The sequence below is a fragment of the Scylla paramamosain genome, chromosome 33 (assembly GCF_035594125.1).
Source record: "Scylla paramamosain isolate STU-SP2022 chromosome 33, ASM3559412v1, whole genome shotgun sequence".
Taxonomy (NCBI): Eukaryota; Metazoa; Arthropoda; class Malacostraca; order Decapoda; family Portunidae; genus Scylla; species Scylla paramamosain.
The window spans coordinates 6923792-6950851 of NC_087183.1; the positions used below are offsets into that span (position 1 = coordinate 6923792).

The following is a 27060-nucleotide window of genomic DNA, read 5'->3' on the forward strand; positions in this document are numbered from 1 at the left end:
AGAGACGAACTAGTATATATAATTAGTGTAATTCACCAAGTCTCCAACAGCCATTTGTGTAATCGTAATGTAATCCACTTGTGTAATCCTGTGGACTAAGAGAGAGATAAATAAAAGAAAATAAAGCAAAATATAATCCATAAGAATTATAATTCGAAATAATTCACAGAAAAAAATAAGTAAAAAAAAAAAAAAAAAAGGTAATTAGATCAAAAGACTCAAACTAGAGATAGAACTAACTCACACACAGGTCAGGTCAGGTTCAGTGACAGTGAGGCTTTTACCGCTACAATGCGACAAGTGATTAGGAACCAGACCCGTTTCGTTAACTCGTTAGTTTATTCAGTTACGGTCAAACCTGACAAGAACGATTTCGGGATCGTAAGTACATATATTGGTCAATACACAGATTATAATTCCTTACATTCCTTACGGTTCACAACGTATATAGTGTCTCAACATCGAAGCCTATAGAACAATGTTGTGTTTTCAACTTACGTATTCGGGGTCTATTGAACAATCTTGGGTACTTTGCCGTCCGTTTTCCACACTGCTCTACCAGTGACGAGAGTACAGGTCTTCTCACAACAGCAGGCTTCCCTCTGCCTCTCGGCCTAACCTGAGGGAAAAAGCGCCTCTCTACTCTGGCAGGTCATAGGGACAGAGGTCAACCTCGGAGGCCCCTTGAGTCAGCACAAATTTTCATCTCTCCTAAGTCTTATCTCCCCGTTATTGCTGTCTCGACACTTTCGGATATAAACATCGAACCTCAGTACCATCTTACATCATCGCCTCGCTCTACTTCCCATCTTCACTACTACAACTAACTATTTCCTTCCTTTATAATGTCCTTACTCCTTCTGCGATTACGCCTTCTGGCGCTAACAGAGGCAAACAACAGGAAGGGAATGTGTATGCAGACAGCAGGAGTTAGGTCAGGACACGTAGCTGATGTGTTTTGAGGGCGTTTTGATGTGTTTTGAAGTAATGTGGTGTCTTTTAAGTTGTTTATAAGTGTTTTTTTTTTATTTACTGTTTATTTGTTGCAGTTTCTATGACCCAATGTTATTACCACATTAATTTTCCTTTCACTACTACTACTACTACTGCTCCCAAGGAGATTAGAGATTATATATTTTAATCTAACTTATTTTTATGTTTCTTACTGGAATAAGCATTGTGATTTTTTTTTACATATATATTGTACATTAAACAGATACAATACTAGGGGAGAAATAGAGATATGAAGACCCATGGCTTAAAACAATTCTGCACCACTACTTTCAAATGGCCTTAGTCCACATGACACGGGTTTTTAAGGGCTTTTTTTTTTTTATTTATAGTTCTAAGGACAGATTAACATTTCTGAATTATCAACAGTATAAACATCCTTCAGAACACGGATATTCATCAAATATACATCTCTTTACTTTGTTCTCTATACACTGGAGTTTGTAAAGTTCTTTTTTTTGTGTAGTCTTTCTGCTCCATATGGTGTAGTAGCTAGTCCGACTCCTTTCCAATATCCTTTTCCAGCTAACAACCTGTTACAATTTCTTTCTGTGATTATGTATGCCATGTTTGCTAGTTATTTAGCTTCGTTCATCTTCTCCTTCTGGTGTTCTTTAAAACAGTCTTTCTTGGTTTCTATTGTTATTCCGAAATATTTTATTTCATTACATGTTCTAATGTTTGCAATTGTTTCTGGTTACTCTTGCTGGTTATATATTAATATATTACTTTTTTTCTTATTTATTTGGAGTCCACGTTGCATAGCTATGTTTTGTATAAGGTTGATATTTATTAGCCTTCTTGAGTCTTCTTGAGCCTTCTTTCACTGCCCCTGTAGTGTACTGCCTTATGAAAAGTTGTTGATGTCAAGGCACCAACTCTCTGATCTTTCCACATACGTGATTTGTACTGGGCATGTGTTTTTGATTGTACGAAATCCATATCTGCACTACCTAAATGTTGCTTAACAAAATCAACAAATGGCAATGCAAACCTTGATTTACTAAATTCCCCTGCAAGTTCAGTGATTGTGGGTAGCTGCCTGTTCAATCTATCAGGGAAAAGCACTTGTTCATAACACGTTCGTGATGCACGTTGAGCCATAAACGCATGAAAACTTTCCCCTGGGTTGAAGTTAGGGACAAAGGTACAGGCTCTGTAATGTTCTGAACGAGGGGTTATTGAACGTGTTATAGAGGTGTCCATCCTGCAAATCATGAAATGCATTGAAACATATATGCCAAGGCAAGTGAGTTATCTCCAGGGACGGAGAAAAACGTGCTGCTAACTAACAATAGACTATGTTATGTATGAAAGCTCACAATGCTGGATTTCAGAACTATGAGTACCAAAAAGTAAGACAGTGGATGTACTGATAAGCTAGTAGTGCTGAATGCCATAAAGATTCACTAGACTTATTGCCAGAAGAAAATAAAATACTGAAGACATGCAGCAAACTTGCTTCCAAACATTAAATGCAAAGCAACTCCTTTCAGACCTCTGTGCCTTACATGCATAGTAACAAACATTAACTCAAGGGCAAGCTATGAGAATAGGGCATTCAGTAAATTAGTAGGTGTCGGTGTGTGGCAGCACCAGGCATGAGGTTCTTCATCACACAGGGAACAATAACAAATGTGCCTAGAATCTCGTTCTATATACATTAAGATGCAAATAGGAACTAGAATACACTTTTCTACATAATTCTTTCTTGGAAGTGATAACGGTATGGACATGGAATAAAAAAAAAAAATAAAAAAATAAAATAGCCCATTTCGCTTGACTACATGGCACAGCGATGACATGTAGTGGCTTAGCTCTGAGAATACCACATTCTGAAAGAAATTGTTATATCCAAACCTGGGACGGACCACAGAGATGGTGCTGGGTTGACCACTTTAAAACAAAAAGTACATTTGATTAAACTCTTATAACCTAGATAATATGAGAATTGAAGACACATTATATTTCAATAATACCATTACCTACTTTTAATCATGGTTGCAAAGTATGCTGACACCAACGCAGACTAGGAAAGTATAGGATATGCAGCATCAGTCCCATAGGCAACTAAGAGACTAATTTAGAGTATGCAGATGTACCATGTTAAAATTTCATTGATATAGATCAATATTAGGTGATTAAAAAGCATAATATGTTCGCATAGAGTACAATGATCTCTATGATCCATTCTATGAAGGAGTGTGGCTTACGATGAAATTTTTCACCAAGTTATTTTGCCTAACCAGTTTGATGCTACCTATCCTATACCTTCCTTGAACCCAAATTCTTCAAGATCTGTGCTCATGAACCAGCCTTAGGAAACTGTTGCTGTTACAACATACCTGTGATCTAGATCGACTGCCTTTATTTGTTTGGTGTTGCGACGAGGCTTGTTCCATGTACATGGAAGATCAGTGCAGGTTGGTGCTGAAGCATGATCCCCTCTACGTGACACAAAGTCTTCTATGTCAAACATTAGAGCCACAACGTGCTTGCAACTTCCATCATCTCTGCAAAGTAACAATAAAAAACAAAGTGAAATGGTTTTAATCACCAATGTAACATCGTGGAATGGGCCCAGCATAAGGAGACCCGAGCCCCGGCATAGCATAAGGCGTGAAATGAAAATGGGATATGAGTGGCCTTCCTAAATACCAGAGGGTGGAATGAAGAAAAGTCTAGGATGCTGTTAAAGGAAGAAAGGAAACACTATGATGTGGTAGCAGTCGGAGAAACAGGGTGGCATGATCACACTGAATGGCAAGAAGGTGAGTCGATGTGTATCGGGAAAGGAAGAAAAATCGGAGAAAAGAAGGGAGGTGGAGTAGGAGTAAGGCAGGGATGTGTAATGCCCCCGACCCTGTTCAATATATACTCAGAAGAACTGCTTGTAAGAATTAGATTAAGTGGCCAAGGAAATTGACAAAATTGGATGTTTGGCATATTATGCGGATGATGGTGTCTTGATGACAGAAAAAGTAGATATGGATGATATGTTACAGATAGTGAGCAAATATGGAATAGAATGGGGGCTCAAATTTAGTTCACACAAATGCAAAGTAATGCAGTTCAATGACAATAGAAATAATCAGTGGGTGTTAGGGGATTATGTACTGGAGGTGGTGGAGAGTTACACTTACCTGGGAATGCAAGTGAGTGGTGAAGTAATACGAGGTGAACTACAAAGGACCATAAATGAAGGCAAGGCAAGAAGAGCAGCAGGGAGGATATAGGATAACAAATAAGTATGAAGTAGGCCGGAGTTTGTGGAAAGGTATGGGAGTCCCACATTGTTTATATTGTGCTGAAATAACAAGATTTACAGAGAATGATGTAAGAACCTTTGAAAAAATACATATGACAGGCAGATGGGCATTAGGAGCCCTGAGAAGCACAGGACTGGAGGCAATAAGAGGAGAAATGGGCTGGAGCACCTTCAGAGAGAGAATAGCAAAAGGAAAACTGATATTCACGAAAAGACTGGAAGGTTTAGAAGAAAGATGGGAAAAGAAAGTCATAATGGAAGACAGACAGACCAGGTTCTACGTGGAGGAGAGAAATAAAGAAGTGGAAAAAGAGGGAAAACCTAGAGGAAGACTGGAACAGATTAATAGCTAAAGATATAGCTAGGAAGGTATCTAGAGGAGAATGGAGGGAAAGGATGGAGAGAAAATCCACTTTGAAATGGTATGCCAGGAAAGAAAAACCAGAGAAGTTAGGGTAACACACAGGAGATTGGGGAAGTAAGTTGCTATTCAGGGCAAGGACAGGCACCCTAGAGGTAAATGGTAGGAAAAAGGAGGAACAGGAGCAAAGCTGCAGTTTCTGTGCAGGGGTGGAGGAGACAGTGCAACATCTGATAGTAGAGTGCAATGAGTATGAGGAAGAGAGAAATCACTTGATGGAAAAGGTTAGAGCCATTGTAGATGAAGTACAATGGAGTAGAAGATTAGAAGATGGAGGGATAATGCACAGTTCTGGGCCTATATGGAGTTAGAAAAGAAGCAGATGTACTTGTTAAACACATGAAAAGATTCCTTACACAGGTTTGGGAAAAAGGCAACATTATGCAGACCAGGGAGTGACGGAAGAAAGAGGACAATATACAAAGCGATCTAAAGCGAAACAGGTTACAAGAAGAAGGTTTGGTTAGGTTTCCATGGTTATTGAAGGGAAAGTTTGTAGAAGAGATATGTGAAAAACTAGTAGTGTTTCTTAAGGTATGCAATGGGATACTTCATGGCACATTAATATAACAAATCTTTACCAGTTGTTTCATATGATATCTAAGAGATGAATTTTTCCAAGTAAGATTTTCCTAGAGAATCATATCAGTCTACATTATTACTACATTAATTGAAAGCTACTGTGTTCATAAATACCATCATATGTAGTGTCCATTGAGTTCTAGTCAAGACGGGGCCCCTAACCACGACAGGCCTTCACGCGGCCCCTCCCCCACAGCCCCGTGTTTGCCAGGACGGCCCTTTGTTTTACCAGGACGGCCCCATTTTGTAGGACGATAATAATAATTCCACACGTATTTATTACATTCTCAATTCTCACACATACATACATACATATAATAATATAAATTGGGGCTCCTGTACATGTCCAATCTTCTAGAGAGACGTAAAATACAATAACAAGTAATAATTTTTAAAAAGATATAAAATTACACATTATGTTTATTGCATTAAAAATCAATTCACCTAGGCCTACACACCAAGCAGCCTAGAACATTTCCTAAGAAGAGAAGATGTGGATATTTCACCCGTCTCATATACTCTCCCAGAGCTTGAATAGTTTCCCTTCTGTAGTTGTTGTTCTTTTCCTCTTGTATCTTCGTAATTTCCCCCTCTCTTACCAGGCGAAGTTGCAGGGTTACAAGTTGTGACTCATGGTGCAGCAGGGGAACTAATTTGTAGAGTTGGTGAGAATGGTTCCGGGCTTTTTCGTTAATCCGTCTGTGCCACCCTTCGACATCATTTGTTCTCACCCGACTTCCCATAGACACTCCAAGCTGCTGGCGGCCAGAGAGTGCTGTCAATCCATGTTTTGCTAATGTAATGACATAGTGGTTGTACAGCAGGTGGTGCAGCATCGTTCAGTTTACTAAATGCTGCTTGTATGTGTTCTTGTGGCAAAACATGGCAGGGCAAACAGTTTGTGTATGAAACTGTATGGAACCCTTCTCTTTGTACGCAACGGCGAGTCCAAGATCCTGTCTTTCTCCAGATACACTGTGCCCAGTGGAACAGGCATCCACTCACATGAATATGAGGGAAAATCGCTTGTATGCCTTTCCACATAGCCCGCTCAAAGTCGGCTACAGCCTTCTGGAGTTTGTTTTTCTGGTATCAGTTCTTTAACAGCGTTCATGACCGCTTTGTAGTCTTTGGTGCGTCTTCTACATCTTCTACATCTACATCTTCTCTTGCCTTATTCTTTATATCAGTAACGATCTTAATGGCCTTCTGTTTTCCTGGTTGAGCAGGGTGGCAGTGATTGTGGAGACCAGCTGTGAAGGTTTCACCATCTTGAATTGGTTTACAGTCACTCCGGCCCCTAGTTACACCGGCCCTCAGTCACTGCGGCCCCCAACCCTAGTCACTCCGGCCTACCACCCTAGTCACTCCGGCCTACCACCCTAGTCACTCCGGCCCACTAATTATACTAAGTTATCTAGAAAGAATATATAGTAACAGGCTCTCTCTTTTATTAAATAATTACGCAGTATAGTCATACACATACACAATAACTATGTAATACTATGTAACCTTGAAAGAATATATAATAACAAAAATAACCAAACAATGCTCACCACACCCTGACCACAACATGGGAGCGCTGACTGGCTTTATCAGGCAGTCTACTGATACTAAAATATTTCTGTATACAAAAGTATGTGTCTAAAAGTAAAAAACAATTCAGGCAGTCTACTGATACTAAAATATTTATGTATACAAAAGTATGCGTCTGAGTAAAAAAAAACAAGATTATATTACAAACTAAACACTGGGTCCGCTTAGCCTGGAACATGCTTTTAATAATTGGTCAGTGGTGAGGTCATGTTGTTTATACTTGTTCCATAGTGAAAATATTCGTCCCTGTAGAGATCGGTATTTTCGTCTCTGACAACGAGCAAGTTTTCCGTCCTTGACCAGACGCACTTGGACCTGTACATTTTTGGCTTCTTTGAAAAGTAAGGGAACCAGCACATAAAAAGGAATATGGGAAGAGCCTGCACTACCATTCAAACGTCTATGATAACCTTCTACATCATTATTCGTGCGAATGCTCTGGCCAAACACTGTCCATTCACTTGGTGACCAAAACCCACTTATCCATGTTTCTCTCATGTACGTTGTTAAATCTTTAATTGGGCCAGCAGGAAGGCGTGATTCAAGGTGATCAAATGTTGATGTAATATGTTCATGTGGGAGAAAGGGAAGAGCCATTAACTGTTTTAGGTAATCTTGAGTGGGACGATGATTCAAGTATGGAACCGCCAATCCTAACGCCTGAATCTTCCTCCAGACTGCCTGATTCCAATGAAATGCACAGCCTTGCAACTTTGCAACTGGAAATAATTTCCTGACTACTGACCACAAAGCCATTTCGAAGTCCATCACGATCTTTTCCACTTTACACTCCTGAATTATTGCTAAAATAGAATTCAATACCTTTCTGTAGTCTCTCTTTCTTTTCCCTGACATAAGGATGAAAGCTAAGGGGACTTGTTTTACATTACCTTCGCTTCCCTTAACGAAGGCATGGACTCCAAATAGCTGTTGAAACGGGGCTCGTACTACACGAAATGTGGCATCTAAATACCATGTCCTTGCCTTCTTCAACAAGGCAAGTTGGTCTGCAGTGGCAAATACTAAGTGTCTTGCATCATCTAGAATAATATCTTTCTGGAGGAATTCATTCGGAATGTGATCAACTACCAATTCAAAATCCAATGAATTAGGTTCAACAGGTCTATCTTTCTGTCTTATACGGTTAACATTACGAGATAAATAGACTGGATTTACAAAAGCATTATCACTTCCTTCTGTCTGCCTCATGGCACGGTCAAGAAAAGTCGTTTTGTGTTCGAAACAAGAAAAGTCGTTTTGTGTTTCGAAAACCTCGGTACCTCAACTCCGAGGAAGGAGACAGCGTTAACGACTATTATCTATTACGCAAACTCATATAGCTAGTATGTTTTGTAGTAGCAGTATGGTAGTAGTAGTAGTAGTAGTAGTAGTAAGTTTCTACCTCCACTATCATAATCGTTATTATCATTATTAATATTATTATGGAGGAAATGAGAGAGAGAGAGAGAGAGAGAGAGAGAGAGAGAGAGAGAGAGAGAGAGAGAGAGAGAGAGAGAGAGAGAGAGAGAGAGAGAGAGAGAGAGAGAGAGAGAGAGAGAGAATGTCAGGTTGTTGTGACTTGACCCACCTTTACCAGACCTTTCTTTTTCTTATTGGCCCATATTCATATTGTGCGTAGGAGTTGAAGAGTATTTATACTTCGTAAATAATCCGAAAAGTGATAATTAAGGCAACACCCTTCTGTCCACCAAGGGTTCAGTTAAATTATACACAAATGCTACTTTTCAAATAAAGAATTGCTGCAAAATGAAGTGGATGAGAGAGAGAGAGAGAGAGAGAGAGAGAGAGAGAGAGAGAGAGAGAGAGAGAGAGAGAGAGAGAGAGAGAGAGACTATAGGACATACGTGATAAGAGTAGGTGTTTTTATTTATTGTTTATTGCATATATATGGCTTCATTCCGCCAGAGAATGGCGCTCTAGCCTCCATAGACATTACAAATGTACAATAAAAGTTGTTAAAAAGTAAACTACAACTAGGTAAATACACACACACACACACACACTCAAACAACCCAACAATATAATTATATTGCTAACTTTACACACGTGCGTGCCGCCAGGGAGGCCGGAGTGACCTGGGTCGAACGCGGGGGAGGCCGGAGTGACCGGGGCCGGAAAAAACTAGGGGCCGGAGTGACCGGGGCCGGAAAAACTAGGGGCCGGAGTGACTTGCTACCCTTGAATTACAGTAGCTTTGCACGTTGTGGTTTTATTTCGTACACTACATCGCCACGTGGTCTTTTTTTGGCCTTGCATGTCTGTTGCTTTTTATGTTGAAAGTGTTACCATTGCTGTCCACCAATAATGGCTTACCTTTCAGAGAGGCAGCTTCAATTACCTCGTAGTGCAGGTCTGATGACATACTTGAGGTCAGAGAGACATCAGAAATGTGCTCCTCTTCCATTACGTCTTCATCTAGTTCCTGATGTACGTGGAAAGAAGTGCTGATGTTGAATTCTTGATCTGCTTGTACTTCATGGCGTGCGTCAAGTGATGTAATGGAAGTCACAGACAGATTAGGAGTGTGCAATTCTTCCATTACTTCTGACTCTTGATGAACAGAACTGCTGATGTTGAAATCAGGAGCTGTAAGACACAGTGCACAGCGCCAGTCCGGAAGCTCCCATTCCCCTCGCTGAAGCCGCCTGTAGTCTTGAAAGCTCACCCCCGTTTCACAGAGTCTGTGTTGCCACCTATAGCAAAGAAATAAAGCAGGTATAAGCAAAAGGGGTCTGTGACTTTGATTTCCATGTAATTCCATCATTTCTTTTAATATGTATATTACATTGAATCACTACGCAATAATTTACAGAAAATATAGATTTACTTTACTTTTATGCGATTATAGCATCTCTTGAGTTGCTCAGCTGTCCTTGGTAGGCTATCTGGGTTCATTGCCATAAATTCTTTTCTTACTTCCTTCTTAAGGCACTTTTTTTTCGTGTTTTAATTGTCACTTTACTACACGTAGATTTGGCACTGCTGGACCCATGGGAATACCCCAACTCACCCCCACCCCCAGAAAGCTCAGTTAAGAAGGGTAATATATATATATATATATATATATATATATATATATATATATATATATATATATATATATATATATATATATAAAACATTAGTGACAGTATATAATGGAAATAACAACAAATAAGTTACCTTGAACAGTTATCACACTGGAGTGCATGGTGACGGCCAGTGACCACCCTGTCACAGCTGTAAACAGCTGCGGGCTGTTTAGGGCGAACAGAGCGATGGCTTGGTGTCGTCATGATGAGGCTTTAAAAATAATGATTCCACCAACAGAACGGCTTTTGACATGACCTCGCCTCTCTCTCTCTCTCTCTCTCTGAATGGAATGCACACACACACACACACACACATTGTATTGTATTCTACGTCTCTCTAGAAGATTGGACATGTACAGGAGCCAAGATTTATATTATTTTGCTGTTTATTTTTAATTAGTATGTATGTGTGAGAATTGAGAATGTAATACGTGTAAATTATTATTATCGTCCTACAAAATGGGGCCGTCCTGGTAAACAAATGACCGTCCTGGTAAACACGGGGCCGTCGTGGTAAACACGGGGCCGTGGGGGAGGGCCGTCTTGACCTGCTTCGGTGTCCATTGTACTTACCCTATGCATTGGCAGCCAGCAGTCTCAATCGTTCCAGTGGTGTTCAGTAAAAGCCACACTTGGTATGGCTTTTCAGACTGTGCAGTCTGCATCCTGCACAAGGCCCGTACATATGTCATGTTGTGGTCTTCTTGATTCAGTTCTACTTCATCAATGTGTGACTCCATGAAGAGCTGATATCGCCTTTCTTTTTCATATGATATAGCCCGTTCTTAGGACCACCCTCCCTTAGAAAGGAGATACACCAAGCATTTGGCTGATGTCAGGTGAGGTAGGGATGTTAAGTCTTTTTCCCATGAGGTTATGACACGTGGATCGGGAAATAAGATTACATTTCCGTTTAAGGAAACTGTTCTTGTAATACCAGCTACCTCAACATCACTCGGCTGTGTGATTTCCGTGATGCCTGGATTAGCGATGGCCTTCTCGACCATATCAACCAGCACTGCTTTACTATATCCAGAATAGGGTATAGCTCGTTCTTTCAGGAATTTTCTTAATTCCGTTGTAGTCCATGATTGTGGCGGTGATGTATCCATTGTGCAGGGTAGTCGAGTAAGCGTGGTCCTGTGTTTTGGTTTGCTCGCTGCCCAAGTACCCGAGGATAGTGATCGTACCGCAAAAATAAAGTCTCTGATACAAAATTTTATTTTCTTTACATTAAATGGATTTGCCTGTTGTTTAGTACATGAAAATGCAAGTATATATTAGTATACTTCCATTGAGGTCAGTAGAAAATTACAGATTGTCTGCCTTGATACACTTATAGGCTCTTTTAAGAATATCATCTGAAATTATGAATAGAGGCTCAAACAATGTCACGTGCTGTCAGTTATCACGAAATTAATTGACTTAAAATTCAGACGCATTACTGTGCAACGATACACCTTTGTAAGCTTGTAAAACCTTGTCCCAAAAAAGTATTTATTTTCCGGCGAGAATTAAAAATTCTGGCGCTATCTGGTATCAAAACGCTGACTGCGACGTCTCTAATTTGAGCGTAATTCTCAAAAAAAGTAATTTCCTCTACGTTATTATCGTTATTATTATTATTATTATTATTATTATTATTATTATTATTATTAAAGCAAGGACAAAAGAAAGAAAGGAAATTCTCTCTCTCTCTCTGTCTGTTTATCATAGTCGGTATTTATCAGTGTCCCTGTTCCTCTCCTGACCTAAGTTGACTCTCTCTCTCTCTCTCTCTCTAAATAACCTTGAGAAGACTTAAGAAGATGAAAGGAGAGAGAGAGAGAGAGAGAGAGAGAGAGAGAGAGAGAGAGAGAGAGAGAGAGAGAGAGAGAGAGAGAGAGAGAGAGAGAGAGAGAGAGAGAGAGGTGGGGAGCGGGGGGAGGGGGAATTGGACTGAAAGAGATGTACGAGGAGGAAGAGAAGGAGGAGGAGGAAGAATAGGAAAAGAAAGAAGAAGATTTAGAGGAATTGAATTAAGAAATGAAAGAGAGAGAGAGAGAGAGAGAGAGAGAGAGAGAGAGAGAGAGAGAGAGAGAGAGAGAGAGAGAGAGAGAGCGAGAGCGAGAGAGAGGAAACCGCCACCATCTTATTTCTTCTTCTTCCTCCTCCTCCTCCACACACACACACACACACACACACACAGAGGAGATAAACTGTGTATTTCATCCCTTTCTCCTCCTCTCCCTCCCTCCTCTTCTTCCTTCCTTCCCTCCCTCCCTCCCTCCCTCCATCCGTCCGTTGTCTCCATCAACACATCGGGAAATTAAAGTCACACACACACACACACACACACACACACACACACACACACACACACACACACACACACACACAGAGAGAGAGAGAGAGAGAGAGAGAGAGAGAGAGAGAGAGAGAGAGAGAGAGAGAGAGAGAGATACTACTACTACTACTACTACTTAACTCCTCTCTCTCTCTCTCTCTCTCTCTCTCTCTCTCTCTCTCTTTTTATACCATATACATCATAATTTACAGAGGGTGTCACCACTACATTACATAGAATATCGTGACAACTTAGAGACTAAAGGTTACATAGTTAATGTTACCTATCTAAAAGCCTCACTCTGTTTTTATCACTGTTGTCTGTATTGTATCAGCCACTCGTTCACTTTACATTTAAAATTTTGCGTTGACAAGTTCGCAATATTTTCAATGTTTTGCTCACTGGCTATGAGTTTATTCCACCAGCTCACATAAGTGTAAATAAACTGTCTTTGGTGGTGCCATGTCCTGCACCGGGTTTGCAGCAGTTCCTCCGGGGCTGAGGTGACGGCTCTGGTAGCGACCTGGGCCAGTCGGGGAGGCTGCCGGAGTGACTGTAGGTGCGGCACACACTGTAGCTGCACCTTGAACATTACAGTGAGTCCCGCCACGTCACGCCGATGTTGGAGACTCTGTAATGCTGGCTGGTGTCCTGCCTCTCTGATGAGCCTTGCCGCCCCTCTCCTGTACCTTGTCCAGTAGAGACAGGTGCTTGTTGGCCGCACCTCCCCATGCCAGGCACGCGTATTCCAGGGACGAGCGAACCTGGGCTTTGTAGAGGACTTCCATTCCCCTACTGTCCAGGAGAGGTGACATTCTCCTCAGGGATGCCAGCTTCCCTGAGGCCTCCCTGGCGAGCCGCTCTATGTGGGATCTGAAGGACAGCTTTCTGTCGTATGTGACCCCCAGCACCTCCACCTCGTTCCTGTGGGATCAGCGTGTCGCCTTGGAAGACGAGGCGTGGGGCCGTCCCGAGTCTGGAGATGGTGAGCAGCTGCGTTTTGTGTGCTGCAAATTTTACTTTCCACTTTTCGCCCCACGCTGCTATGCGGCTTAGAGTGGCGTTCAGCGTGCTGACAGTGGCGTCTTCCTCCTCAGGACCGTAGCAGAGAGACAGGGTGAGGTCATCCGCGTATGCTCTCGTGCTCGGGATAAAGGTGCAGCAGGTCATTTATATAAACATTCCAGAGCAGAGGGCCGAGGCAGCTACCCTGTGGGACCCCCGCTCTGATGGGATGAAGCCTGGAATCACGCCCATTGACGGTCACTTTGAAGTGTCCTGTCCCTCAGGTAACTCTCGAGGAGTTTGAGGAGCGGCCCGTCCACGCCGGCAGCGTAGAGCTTAGTGACGAGCGCCGGATGCCAAACTTTGTCAAAAGCTCCCTCTATATCGAGAGCGACGACAAGGGCGGCCTTGCCCCTGTCCAGGGCAGCGCTCCACTCACTCGTGAGTTGCAGGTGCAGGTCTCCCGCCGACCTCCCCTTCCTGAAGCCGTATTGTCTGTTGCTCAGCAGGTGGTGCCTATCAAGGTGCTGCGTGAGTCTCGAGGCCACTATCGTTTCCAACACTTTACTGAGCACCGGCAACAAGGGACACAGGACGGTAATTTTTTGCTTCGGTTTTTGAGCTTTTCTTGTGAATTGGCACCACACTGCTCACTTTCCACAAGTTGGGGCCAAGTGCTGCTCCTCAAGCTATTATTGAAGATGGCGGCGAGAGGGCGCGCCACTGCTTTCTTGTCGTCCACGTCTCGGAGCAGCACTTTCACTTCTTTTTCACTGGTTTCTATGTTCATTATTTTTTTCACTCACTATCTGTGGTAGTATTTGTGGCGTTTTTTCTGGTTCGGAAATGCACATTTTTGCGGCGAAGTGGGCGGCCAGGAGATTCGCCTTGTCTGTGGCGGTTTGAACTACACTACCGTCTGGCCGGATGAGAGCAGGCACCGAACATCCCCGCGTGTCACCCTGTTGTTCCTTAATGAGATTCCACCAACGTTTGCTGCCGACCTGACCACCCCTCAGTTTTGCTCCTGAGGTTCGCCTTCCACTCATCCATGGCCCACTCCTGGATGGCTGTCATGCGCGCTGTAGCCGCTCTGTGCCTTTGCCTGGTTCTGGCGTTCAAAGCACGCCAGGCACGATACTTGGCATCAGCGGCAGCGCGGCACTCTGGGCCAAACCAGGGCTGGTCCGATGCCTTGGTGGTGTGGTTGGAGTGAGGCACCCATCTGAGCTGGAGGGCGTGGAGCAGCTCGCTGAGTCGCTGGACCTGCTGGTCAACCTCACCATTCAGCACTTCCCCCCAGTCTGTGTTCCTCAGAGCAGCCCGGAGAGCGTCCCAGTTGGCCGCCTCCCACCGCCAGAGATTGCGAGCTGTTGTCTCCTCACTTGGTCTTCTGAACTGGATCTTGGTGAAGACTGCTATGTGGTCCGAGGTGCCAACAAAGTCTAGGGGAAAGCACTGTATGGAGTGGTGAGGGAGGTCCGTTACAACGGGGTCCAGGGATGAGCCGGAGCGGTGTGTGGGGAATGTGACATGGTTGTGTAGATTGTACACAACCAGCAGCGTGTTGAATGCTTGCTGAACCATGTGCTGGTGCTCTCTCTCTCTCTCTCTCTCTCTCTCTCTCTCTCTCTCTCTCTCTCTCTCTCTCTCTCTCTCTCTCTTTCAAAAGGATAATAATAATAATAATAATAATAATAATAATAATAATAATAATAATAATAATAATGTATTTTTAGGTTTGTTTATAAATGACTATATACACATACATACATACATACAGACAGACAGACAGACAGACAGACAGACACAGGCACAAACAGACAGATGGTGCGTGCGTGTGTGTGTGTGTGTGTGTGTGTGGTTGCTGGGCGGGTCAGGTCATGGCCAGGGCTGGGGTCTGGGAGAGAGAGAGAGAGAGAGAGGAGAGAGAGAGAGAGAGAGAGAGAGAGAGAGAGAGAGAGAGAGAGAGAGAGAGAGAGAGAGAGTAATGGTTGGAAAGAGAGGAGAGGGAAGAAGAGAAGGAGGAGGAAATATTTAATGTAATTTTCTCTCTCTCTCTCTCTCTCTCTCTCTCTCTCTCTCTCTCTCTCTCTCTCTCTCTCTCTCTCTCTCCTCTCTCTCTCCTCTCTCTCTCATTATTTTTTCTCTTATTTCCATTATTTTTTTCCTCCCTCCTCCTCCTCCTCCTCCTCCTCCTCCTCCTCCTCGTTGTTGTTGTTGTTGTTGTTGTTGTTGTTGTTGTTATCGTAATTGCACTAAAAGAATGCAAAAATATTAAAAAAAGAAATTTGACGTAATATTCGGTATAAGTAAGATAAAAGGCATTGAAATTAATGAAGAAACCATCAAATTAAAAAAAAGGCTAAACAAGACTAGAAATTTAAGCTTTAAATACACAAAAAAATACTTATAAAATTAGCAATACGAAAAACACAATTAAAAAAGCACTCGAAACACGCTAACATGCAATAAATAAATAAATAAATAAATAAATAAAACCAAAGAACTGCACTCAACCACAAAAAAAAAACAATAAAAAATACAAAAAAAAAAAAAAAAAAAAAAACTAAAAAATCACCATTAAAAGCTACATCAAACTCTGTAACAAAGTGAAAAATAAGGAAAAGAAGAAAAAACTGAACCGTCCCTGAGTCAAGATTGCCGGTCAGTCAGACATGGCGGACGGTCCAAGCCGATTCACAACGCTCCTTCTAGCCTCTCTCTCTCTCTCTCTCTCTCTCTCTCTCTCTCTCTCTCTCTCTCTCTCTCTCTCGTGTCCGTTACAGTTCCTCAGCAGAAAATGGCGGAGGAGGAGGAACAGGCGAGGGAAAAGTAACGAGAAAACAAAGGAGGTATATAACGCATTAAGGCGAGTTGAGTTTTTTTTTTATCTATTTTTTTTTTTTTTATGTAGGAAGGACACTGGCCAAGGGAGAGGCTACTTAATATGTTTGGTTATTTTAGCGAAATTTTGGGATGTTTAGGCCTAAATGTGTTTATTAAGTGTCTTTTAAGGTACAAAGAGAGAGAGAGAGCGATTTTGATAGCTAATAATGATTACCCACCATTAATAAAAAAAAAAAATAAATAAATAAAAAAAACGGAAAAAAAACATAAGATTGACCAAATATCTGTGTCCTTTGAAAATAGTCCTTAGGAGAGAACAAAAGTTTCAAAGCACGGGCCCTGAGTTGTACGTATTCGGTTACCACCAGACACACGACACACAATGGTTTTAAACAGATTGCCAACATGTCTATCTGCTCGTCCTTACCACTTTTTTTTTAATAGTTGATTTATAGAGAAAAAAGGAATTCCTGTAATACGAGATGAATCTGCAAATAAGCAATGAGCAATGGTCAACATTTAACAGCCATTATAAGCACACTGTATGGAGATAAACTCATGCACATTGAGAGAGAGAGAGAGAGAGAGAGAGAGGAGAGAGAGAGAGAGAGAGAGAGAGAGAGAGAGAGAGAGAGAGAGAGAGAGAGAGAGAGAGAGAGAGAGAAATATAATGAATCATATAATCCCAAAACAGCGACTTTAGATTAACGAGAAGGGGATGTTTCGGCGTCTTAACTCGACTACTTTTGACATGCTGTACTGGAAGTTATTTGCGTCTTAATTAAAGAAGGTTTCTATGGTCCTTGTAAATTGGTTCTTTAGTTTTTTTCTTATTTATTTTTTTTTCAATTAATTAGTGAACCTTTCCTTCGTGACTGTTTTTGCCTTTGAGTCTTTCTCTCTTGAGCACATACACACACACAAAAAAAAGTATAATTACTTTGGATCACCAAAGGAAAGAGAAAACACTTGTAAGAACTTAATTAGTTATTTCTGAGGCCTTTACTTCTTACGAGGGCATGGCATGTTTAAGGACAAGATCCTAAGCAAGATGAATAGGACCAGACTTGGTCCTAGTCTAGGCTGGTCTAGGCAGACTTGGTCTGCCTAGACCAGCCAGGCAGACGACCAAGACAACGCTGGCTTGTAAGTTTCTCTTTCCCTCGAACCCCAGGTCGTGAGCCGCAGTCCTTATCACTGCACCATCCCGTCTCTGTGCCCTAAATAATACACAAACCATGCAGGGATCAATAAAAACGAGGGAGGAGGGTGGTACGAAATCAATTCTGAGATACTAGACTCATGACACATGAGCCTTTGTTGGGTTGTCTACGTGCTTGTGGCTTCCTTGTTTCCTTCCTTTTTCCTCCATGGTGACCTCTCTCTCTCTCTCTCTCTCTCTCTCTCTCTCTCTCGCTTTTGTAACGGACTCGGCCTAATTGGGATTTTTTTTATCCTTTTATGTCTACCTGTGTTTCCGTCTTGCCTTATACTTTTCTTCTCTTTTCTTATCAGATAGAATTTGTGCTAGCTGGGGGGACCTGAGGAGGTATTTTGCTGATTTTCCTTGGAATGACTACTGCTTCCGTGTCAGAGATCCGTCTTTGTGTGCTAAGCGCATAACAGAGGTGATAGTGTCTGGCATGGAGGCATACATTCCTCACTCTTTTTCTCATCCTAAACCTTCTAAACCTTGGTTTAACACAGCTTGTTCTCGTGCTATACATGATAGAGAGGTGGCCCACAAAAGGTACTTAAGCCTTCCATCACCAGAATCTCATGCACTTTATATTTCTGCCCGGAACCATGCCAAGTCTGTTCTCCAACTAGCCAAAAACTCCATTAACGGAAAATGTCAAAACCTTTCAAGATCTAACTCCCCTCGTGACTTCTGGCATCTAGCCAAAAATATCTCCAATAACTTTGCTGCTTCTTTCCCTCCTCTATTTCAACCAGATGGCACCATTGCTATCACATCTATTTCTAAAGCTGAACTCTTTGCTCAAACCTTTGCTAAAAACTCTACCTTGGATGATTCTGAGCTTGTTCCTCCCTCTCCACCTTCTGACTACTTCATGCCACCTATTGAAATTCTTCGCAATGATGTTTTCCATGCCCTCGCTGGCCTAAACCCTCAGAAGGCTTATGGACCTGATTGGGTCCCTCCTATTGTTCTCTGAAACTGTGCCTCTGTGCTTGCACCATGCCTAGTCAAACTCTTTCAGTTCTGTCTGTCAACATCTATCTTTCCTTCTTGCTGGAAGTTTGCCTACATTCAACCTGTTCCTAAAAAGGGTGACTGTTCTACTCCCTCAAACTAACGTCCTATTGCTTTAATTTCCTGCCTATCTAAAGTTTTTGAATCTATCCTCAACAGGAAGATTCTTAAACATCTATCACTTCACAACCTTCTATCTGATCGCCAGTATGGGTTCTGTCAAGGCCGCTCTACTGGTGATCTTCTGGCTTTCCTTACTGAATCTTGGTCATCCTCTTTTAGATATTTTGGTGAAACTTTTGCTGTTGTCTTGGACATATCAAAGGCTTTTGATAGAGTCTGGCACAAAGCTTTGATTTCCAAACTACCCTCCTACGGTTTCTATCCTTCTCTCTGTAATTTCATCTCAAGTTTCCTTTCTGACCGTTCTATTGCTGCTGTGGTAGACATTCACTGTTCTTCTCCTAAATCTATTAACAGTGGTGTTCCTCAAGGTTCTGTCCTGTCACCCACCTTCTTCTTATTTTTCATTAATGATCTTCTAAACCAAACTTCTCGTCCTATTGACTCCTACGCTGATGATACCACCCTGCACTTTTCCACGTCTTTTCATAGACGTCCAGCCCTTCAGGAGGTAAACATTTCATGCAGGGAAGCCACTGAACGCTTGACTTCTGATCTTTCTAAAATTTCTGATTGGGGCAGAGCAAACTTGGTATTGTTCAATGCCTCAAAAACTCAATTCCTCCATCTATCAACTCAACACCAATCTTCCAGACAACTATCCCCTCTTCTTCAATGACACTGAACTGTCCTCCTCTTCTACACTGAACATCCTCGGTCTGTCCTTTACTTATAATCTGAACTGAAAACTTCACATCTCATCTCTAACTAAAACAGCTTCTATGAAGTTAGATATTCTGAGACGTCTCCGCTAGTTTTTCTCACCCCACCCAGTTGCTAACTCTGTACAAGGGCCTTATCTGTCCATGTATGGAGTATGCTTCACATGTCTGGGGGGGTTCCACTCATACTGCTCTTCTAGACAGGGTGGGAATCAAAAGCTTTTCGTCTCATCAACTCCTCTCCTCTAACTGACTGTCTTTCGCCTCTCTCTCACCGCCGCAGTGTTGCAACTCTAGCTGTCTTCTACTGCTATTTTCATGCTAACTGCTCTTCTGATCTTGCTAACTGCATGCCTCCCCTCCTCCCGCAGCCTCACTGCACAAGACTTTCTCTTTCTTTCTTCTTTCTTTCTCTCACCCCTATTCTGTCCACCTCTCTACCGCAAGAGTTAACCAGTATTCTCAGTCATTCATCCCTTTCTCTGGTAAACTCTGGAACTCCCTGCCTGCTTCTGTATTTCCACCTACCTGTGACTTGAATTCCTTCAAGAGGGAGGTTTCAAGATACTTATTCATCAATTTTTGACCATTGCTTTGACCCTTTTATGGGACTGCCATTTCAGTGGCCATATTTTTTTATTGGATTTTTGTTGTCCTTGGCCAGTGTCACTCCTACACACACACACACACATATATATATATATATATATATATATATATATATATATATATATATATATATATATATATATATATATATATATATAAAACAGCATCCTGATAGGCTATTCTCTTTCCTCCCATTCACATACCCTACACTTTCAATTGAAAGATAAATAAAACATTCCTTGACTGCTGACTGGACCTAGATACTATGGTGATAAAGAGGGATTATGGCAGAAATAGTTTAGCTTCAACATTACTTTTTTTTGGGGGGTGGGAGAAATGGTGAAGGACAGAGAGAGAGAGAAAGAGAGAGAGAGAGAGAGAGAGAGAGAGAGAGAGAGAGAGAGAGAGAGAGAGAGAGAGAGAGAGAGAGAGAGAGAGAGAGAGAGAGAGAGAGAGAGAGAGAGAGAGAGAGATGGACTGAGAGAGAGAGAGAGAGAGAGAGAGAGAGAGAGAGAGAGAGAGAGAGAGAGAGAGAGAGAGAGAGAGAGAGAGAGAGAGAGAGAGAGAGAGAGAGAGAGAGAGAGAGAGAGAGAGAGAGAGAGCTGAAGGCAGCCATGGGGATTTTTTATTTTTTTATTTATTTTTTTGGAGAGGAATGGAATGGAAAAGTTTGAGGAACACTATCATCAATACCTGCTGATACTTTTTATTACCTTATTTATGGAATGTATTTATGTATCGTTGTTTATGAATGTACTAATTTGTATTTGATTAGGCTAACATTAGGTTGTATCTGGATGGTGTGCCTGTTGTCTGTCCTCAGTAATGCTGTAGCAGAGTACTAAGGTTCTCTCTCTCTCTCTCTCTCTCTCTCAAACTATAATATGCAGGCATTGGCCTTACCGTTACATACCAGCGGTAATTCCCTCCCGGCGCGCCTAATTTAGATTTCCGTGCGTTTCTCGGAAGAAAATGGATCACTTTAGAGAAAATTTGAGACTGGCTGAGGTAATGGTAGGAACATTAGGATTCTAGTATTCCTTGCTTCCCTCCTCCTCCTCCTCCTCCTCCTCCTTTGTTTGACTTCAGGCCGTGCTGCACAAGGGCGGTTTAATACAATTTTGCAAAAGTGGATATGTTGAGAAATACAGTATATGCTGTACTCTCTCTCCCTCTCTCTCTCTCTCTCTCTCTCTCTCTCTCTCTCTCTCTCTCTCTCTCTCTCTCTATCTCTGGGTGTTAACTTATCAGAGGGAGAAAGACCCCCAACTCTCCCCCACTCCCTAGGAAGACCCCCACACCCTTCCAGACCCTCCAGGACCTTACTTTGTGGTAGAAAGACAAACAATTCCTTTTCTCAGATCTCTGACTTAACTTCCTCACCCAAGTCCCTTCAAGACCCCCAGTAAGACCTCCCAAACCCTCCCAAGCTCCCAGGACCCCCTAGAAGGCCCCCAGGACACCCGCACACCTTCAGGACCCCTACACATCTACTGGGGCTACCTCAAGATTGAAAGATTAACTATTTACCCACAAAAAGACCTCTCAGACCCTTGTCAAGCTCCCAGGACCCCCTTAGAAGACCCCAACACCCACAAGACCCTCAGACACCTCCAGGGGCCACCTCAGGATAGAAAGATTAAATATTCACCCACAATAACACCTTGCAGACCTTCTCCAAGCTCCCAGGACTCCTTAGAAGACCCCCAGACATCCCCAGGACCCCCACACACCTCAAGGGGCCACCTCAGGATAGAAAGATTAAATATTCATCCACAATAACATCTCGCAGACCTTCCCCAAGCTCCCAGGATCCCTTAGAAGACCCCCAGACACCCACAAGACCCCCACACACCCCCAGGGGCTTACCTCATGGGAGAACGGATCATGTTGATTGTGCTTCTCTGCAGTGACGACAGCGTGGTTGTCGACTTGGGTGTGGTGGGCAGGCTGGCTGGTACACTTCTCCTGTAAGATATAGGGGCTGTTAGTGGTAGTGACAGCATAAGCAGAAGGATTACAGGTTATCTCCAAGACAAATGGGAATACAAGTAGAGTATTGCAATAATTGCTTTAGGTCATGGAGGATAGCAGAGTTAAAGCTAGTTCTCCAGGTTGGTCAATGAAGGGAGAGGAAAATTAAAGGTGGTGGTGAACAGTGAAGTCTTCAATAATAAAGATCTCTACAAAAGAGAAGAGAGTCAGGAGGCATTTCACTTTGGAAGTTAAATGGTCAAAAAAGTTTTTATAGTTAGAGGAGTTAGGTGAGAGGTGTACAGCACAGATAAATTTAGCTTAAGTGACTCTGCAGTGATAGCCAGATGGTAGAAAATTCAGAAGACTCAAGAGCATGGGCTGGAGAGCAAGTTAGGTCATTGCACACACAGAGGCAACATCCAGCTCTGGATTGAAAATTATAATAGAGAAAGTAGGAGGAAAACAGTCCAACCCGGGGACATTTGTGATGTCTTCCCCAAATGGAAATGAGAACTCCAAGGCTAGTGAACTAGTAAATGACTCATTAGCTGGATAGGGTTTTTTTTTCTTTTTTTACAATCCACTTGAGATATTAATGTAATTTTGTACCATAATGGTATAAACTGAGGCATCGAGACGAGAAAAGGCAACTTGCAAAAAATATATTATTAAAAATGTGAATTTGAAGTTTTTGCATGATCAAAATGCAATAAAAACATTTTGTGCCAGTTCACTTCATTACAGTGAAGCTATGTAAGTTTTGCAGGTTGCAGTCACCTGTATTCTAGAATTCATCAAAGATACACCAATTAGCCTCCATCCATACCTTCTCAAAACAACAACAGCAGACAGGACCCCCACAAGAAAGTACCCGTTCCTTAACTGACACATCACGACTTTTGGCCTATGATATTTACCTATTAAAATCCCTCGAGTTGACATGTAGCTTTAGCTAAAAAAAAAAAAAATAAATAAAAAAAAAAAAAAAAAATATGAGCAGGAAGGATGCTTCATCAAGCAGGAACCCGTCTTCACATATACCTAAAAAATGTGAATGTAGTCAAGCATGACCCGCTCATTTCCTGCACAGTACAAGTTAACACAGGTTTCGTCCAACCGGACCAGCCTGTATCAACATGACCTAAACAAGTGTCTGTCTTTCTGACAACACTTCAGACCTTTTGTTTCACTCTAGATTACTTTTTAATTGCTTAATTAAATTGATTTACAAATAAATATGAGGGATAAAAAATACAACGTCCCCAATATACAATAACCCCCCAGAAAAAAAAAAAAAAGAAAACTGGGTTGGCTTAAACTTTTTAACCTTAAAATCAATTAAAATCTTTTTTTTTTTCTGTCAGGTCCTTGCGATCACGCTTTCTATTTCGTCTTATTTTATTCTTGTCTATTTAATTTACCCACTGTTATCTTTTTACAAAGATAAATGTCTTTGGAACCAATGATGCTTTGGACCTCGCGTGTCACTATACGCTCATTGTAATTAGCCTACTTAACGTGACATCATAATTATGAGACCCCGTGTATCAATAAATCAATATTCAAACAATCAATTACAAGCCTTCTTTACAAGGAGGGTGCTCTGCTGGCCTCCTTCACTGTAAGGTCCTGCCTGCCACACAATGTATTCTACTGAATACCCTATACAAAATTTCCAGCACATCATCCGCCACGCCTATAAAAAGTATGTGCCCACTGCCTAAGTTTATGAATATGACAATATTATAACTTGTCAATATCATATTTGTTTTCACATCGCTATTTTTTTTAATATATACCATATAAAGCAAAAAGTGAACTAAAAGACAGAAAGACAAACAAGTGTTGGTCATCTGGCAGCACTGGCGCTGGCAACAAGGTAAACAAAGCCAGCTGACCCTCATCGTCTCAAGGCCGCTCACTGACAGCTCGACACAGTCACACTGCTACACACACTGCACCATGGCCGTGGCTCCGGGAGACTTTAAAATGGCAGACCTTTGTGTTCCCTCAGAAGCCAAAGAACAGGTACAATATACCCTTTTTGTAGTGTGCAGGATGTAACGACTAATAATACGAAGTGCGTTTATTTTCAGCTACAAAGAAAGGACACTCCACTTTGCATGAAGGGTGTTTTGGGGCCTGGACAAAACAAAGATTAAGTCAGAGGTATACACAGTGCTGTTACTTCTCTTACGTCTCCTTATTCTTTATTCCATGCAAGGAACAATAATAATATCTCAGCCACCGAGATATTGGTGCATGCACAGGAGAGGACCAACACATCCATCACAAGTGTTGGTTGATGTCGTCTGGTATGGCTGGCTTCATGTCCAAACACATCCGTTTGTGTTGGAACCTAAGATGGGCAAATGGTATGTTTAACTTGACACAATCCTACCATGAAACAAAAGACAGAATGAGTAGTTGGATAAACTTTCTGCAGGAGTTGGCAGGGTTGCCATTAGTACTGATAATTTTCTTGATGCTAACAAATCCAAGGACTTTTTATGTTAGTGTCCAGACAAAAGGGCATGAAATAAGTATATATATATATATATATATATATATATATATATATATATATATATATATATATATATATATATATATATATATATACATACACACAGTGGAATCTCGGTTTTAGAACTTAATTTGTTCCTGAATGCCACTCAAAATCTGTAATGTTAAAAAACCAAAACTATTTTCCCCATAGGCATCAATGTAAAATGGATTAATTTGTTCTCAGACACTAGTCTACCATGTCTTAGAGGCTTACGGCAGGTGCTCCCACAGCCAAGATAGCTGCTTTACATCTCTAGCTCACAAATTAATCATCAAGAAAGGATGTAATGAATGAACTTAGTGACACAGAACTCATTAGAAGATACTGTTTAGACCATGCAGGCCTTTGTCACTGATCAAGTGAGGGAAGCCTTACAGAAAGACACAGAAAAGAGCAACCCATCTACTGGCAAAATGACATCTTGCTGCTGCCAAAAGCTACTGGTAAAATGCAGTTGTGCCGCAGTGATGGCATTGGGGGTGGTCAAGAGCCACAGGTGGCTCAGGATAACTCCTGACCGCTGAAAACTGTTTGCTTACATTAAGGCTTTTCAACAGGATCACATTTACCTTATTTCAAAGATTGAATTACTGTTTTACACTCTATTTCTCCCTCCAAATATATATAAACTAAGTAAATATTTACAGAAACTATAGATTAGTAATAAATGGCAGCTTTTGCTATGTCTTTTAATATTTGAAATCAAGTAATTTTGTTCTAAAACTAAATTATGGTACCACAACCAAAGCAATAATGAGTTCAAAATTTTGTTTGAAAATCGGTTTGTTCAAAAAGGGAAGTTTTCAATAACTGAGGTTCCACTATATATATATATATATATATATATATATATATATATATATATATATATATATATATATATATATATATATATATATATATATATATATATATATATATATATATATATATATATATATAGTGGAACCTCAGTTATTGAACACTGACACCTAAGAAAAGGATGGGAAGGAATAAGAAACATTACCTTTCCTCATTCCTGATAAGCATGACATAGAAGGTTTAACACCTAAGAAAGAGATGGGGAGGAGTAAGAAACATTACCTTTCCTCATTCCTGGTTCTTTTATCCTGCAGGAGACCCCGACACAGGCTGAAGATGGACGTTGCAGGAGCCAGAAGAAACCACGACGTATCCTCCACTTCTCTGATGGCATCATGGAAGAATACAGCACGGATGAGGAGGAGGAGGAGGAGGAAAAGAAGAGGCTGAATCCCAATCAGATGCGTGTAGTGGATCCAGTCAGTACCTGCTGATGAAAGTTTGGTGATCAGGGATAGTTAGTCTGATGATCATAGATATTTAGAGTTAACAGATTAGTCTGATGTGTCTTAGTACAGTGTGTGTCACATCCAGCTTTGGGGCATCATAGAAAACAAGAAATTGACTTGAAGGTGGGAAACATTAGCCATGAGAGGCCATCACAGGGATACTGACAGAACACACACAATAAATGCGAGTTTAATACATTACTAATTAAACCAAAATAACCACCACATTCACTGTTAGTCTTATTTTAAAAGGCATAGAAAAAAATGGAAGTCACACTCACAGTTATTCTCATCTTAAATTTACAGAAGACCATGAAATGGGGGCCATGGCTCTACTACTGGATGGCGTACAGTGGAAGTTCAGCTCTGTCTTTCTGTGACTATGTTGGGGAGAGTTTGGCAAATACTCTCGGCATAACTTCACCCAAGTACCAGTACGAGTTAGATGAATACAATGCAACACTTGAAGAGGTGAGATGTGAAAGCTATTTGATTTTTGTTTATTCACTGACATGTGAAACTATTTATTCTGCCAGCTGATTGTGTATGTTTAGATTATTGGCAGGAAACATTTGGTGAAAAATGTAAACCAATGTAACTTTTCATATGATTCACTGAGTCATCAAAAATCATAAAGGTTTCTTGGTGTTCTTTCATAAAGACTTTTTTTTCGCATATTTGTGAAATATATGTTTAGTTATTCCTGCAAGCTGAAGCAGTTGTTTAAGAAGGTTGTTTAAGCCTCAGTGGCTCTTATGGAATATTTAACTGATAATCTTTTTCTCTATCACTGATGTTTCTAATTTGTTGAGATTTGACAACCAGTGCCCTAACCTAAAATTGCCTCCTTAGTGTAGGGAATAACTGTTATTGGCAGTGATGGTGATTAAGTGATTATTTCTGCAGGAGAAAGCTGAAAAGGAGCGGGAGAAAGCAGAGATGGCCGGCTGGACCACCACAGCTGCAGCAGAGCCAGGCGACGGCATCAGGCATAAAATAGTGGACACGTCAGTGTTACAGGAACCAACACTGCCTCAGCCTCTGGACCAGGTGAGGCTTTGTGCAGGATTGGTTGCTTGAGTGTGGGCAAGTATTGGGAGGCAGGGTGAGCAAATGTTACCACACACTAAACCACAAATTTGCATTTTGTTGTGGTGCAGATGTTAGGATTAATTCACACATCTTTAAGTGCTACTCAGTACATCATAATGTTTGCCCTTCCCCCAGTATCATTTTATATAAGAATGGGAGATTTTATGACATACCTTACAGATTTTTATAACAGTAGTTTGTAATTACTAAATACATCATTTTTTTTATATTCTCAGAGTATCCTTTTGCTTGTAATAAAAATTATAACAAATTATTGAATAAAACTGTC

General features: G+C 41.4%; 2 protein-coding genes across 16 annotated transcripts in view; one reads left to right on the forward strand and one right to left on the reverse strand.

Moving 5' to 3' along the window:
* LOC135089572 (uncharacterized) lies at positions 1-25591 on the reverse strand. 13 transcript variants are annotated; one of them, XR_010261548.1, is made up of 4 exons: positions 25453-25591; positions 21693-21791; positions 3357-3524; positions 2-2907 (listed from the first exon to the last, which is right to left on the reverse strand). XR_010261548.1 is itself a non-coding variant. In XM_063985302.1 (3 exons), the coding sequence occupies exon 3, from the start codon at positions 14886-14888 to the stop codon at positions 14274-14276; it is 615 nt and encodes a 204-aa protein (XP_063841372.1). In that variant the 5' UTR covers positions 14889-15201; positions 21693-21791; positions 25453-25591; the 3' UTR covers positions 12735-14273. The 13 variants fall into 13 exon arrangements, 6 of the variants coding, with proteins under 6 accessions (XP_063841372.1, XP_063841369.1, XP_063841368.1 ...); XR_010261544.1 differs by having other exon boundaries at positions 2-3524; XR_010261547.1 differs by lacking the exon at positions 25453-25591 and adding an exon at positions 23379-23450 and having other exon boundaries at positions 2-3524.
* LOC135089571 (protein FAM177A1-like) overlaps positions 23646-27060 on the forward strand; it is a 13199-nt gene continuing 9784 nt past the window's right edge. The window contains exons 1-4 of one of the 3 annotated variants that reach the window (XM_063985295.1): positions 23646-23828; positions 25485-25649; positions 25986-26150; positions 26586-26729. In XM_063985295.1, coding sequence (XP_063841365.1) covers positions 23763-23828; positions 25485-25649; positions 25986-26150; positions 26586-26729 — 540 coding nt within the window. In that variant the 5' untranslated portion in view covers positions 23646-23762. The remainder of the gene's footprint in view (positions 23829-25484; positions 25650-25985; positions 26151-26585; positions 26730-27060) is intronic. The other 2 variants (XM_063985297.1, XM_063985296.1) reach the window with 2 other exon arrangements.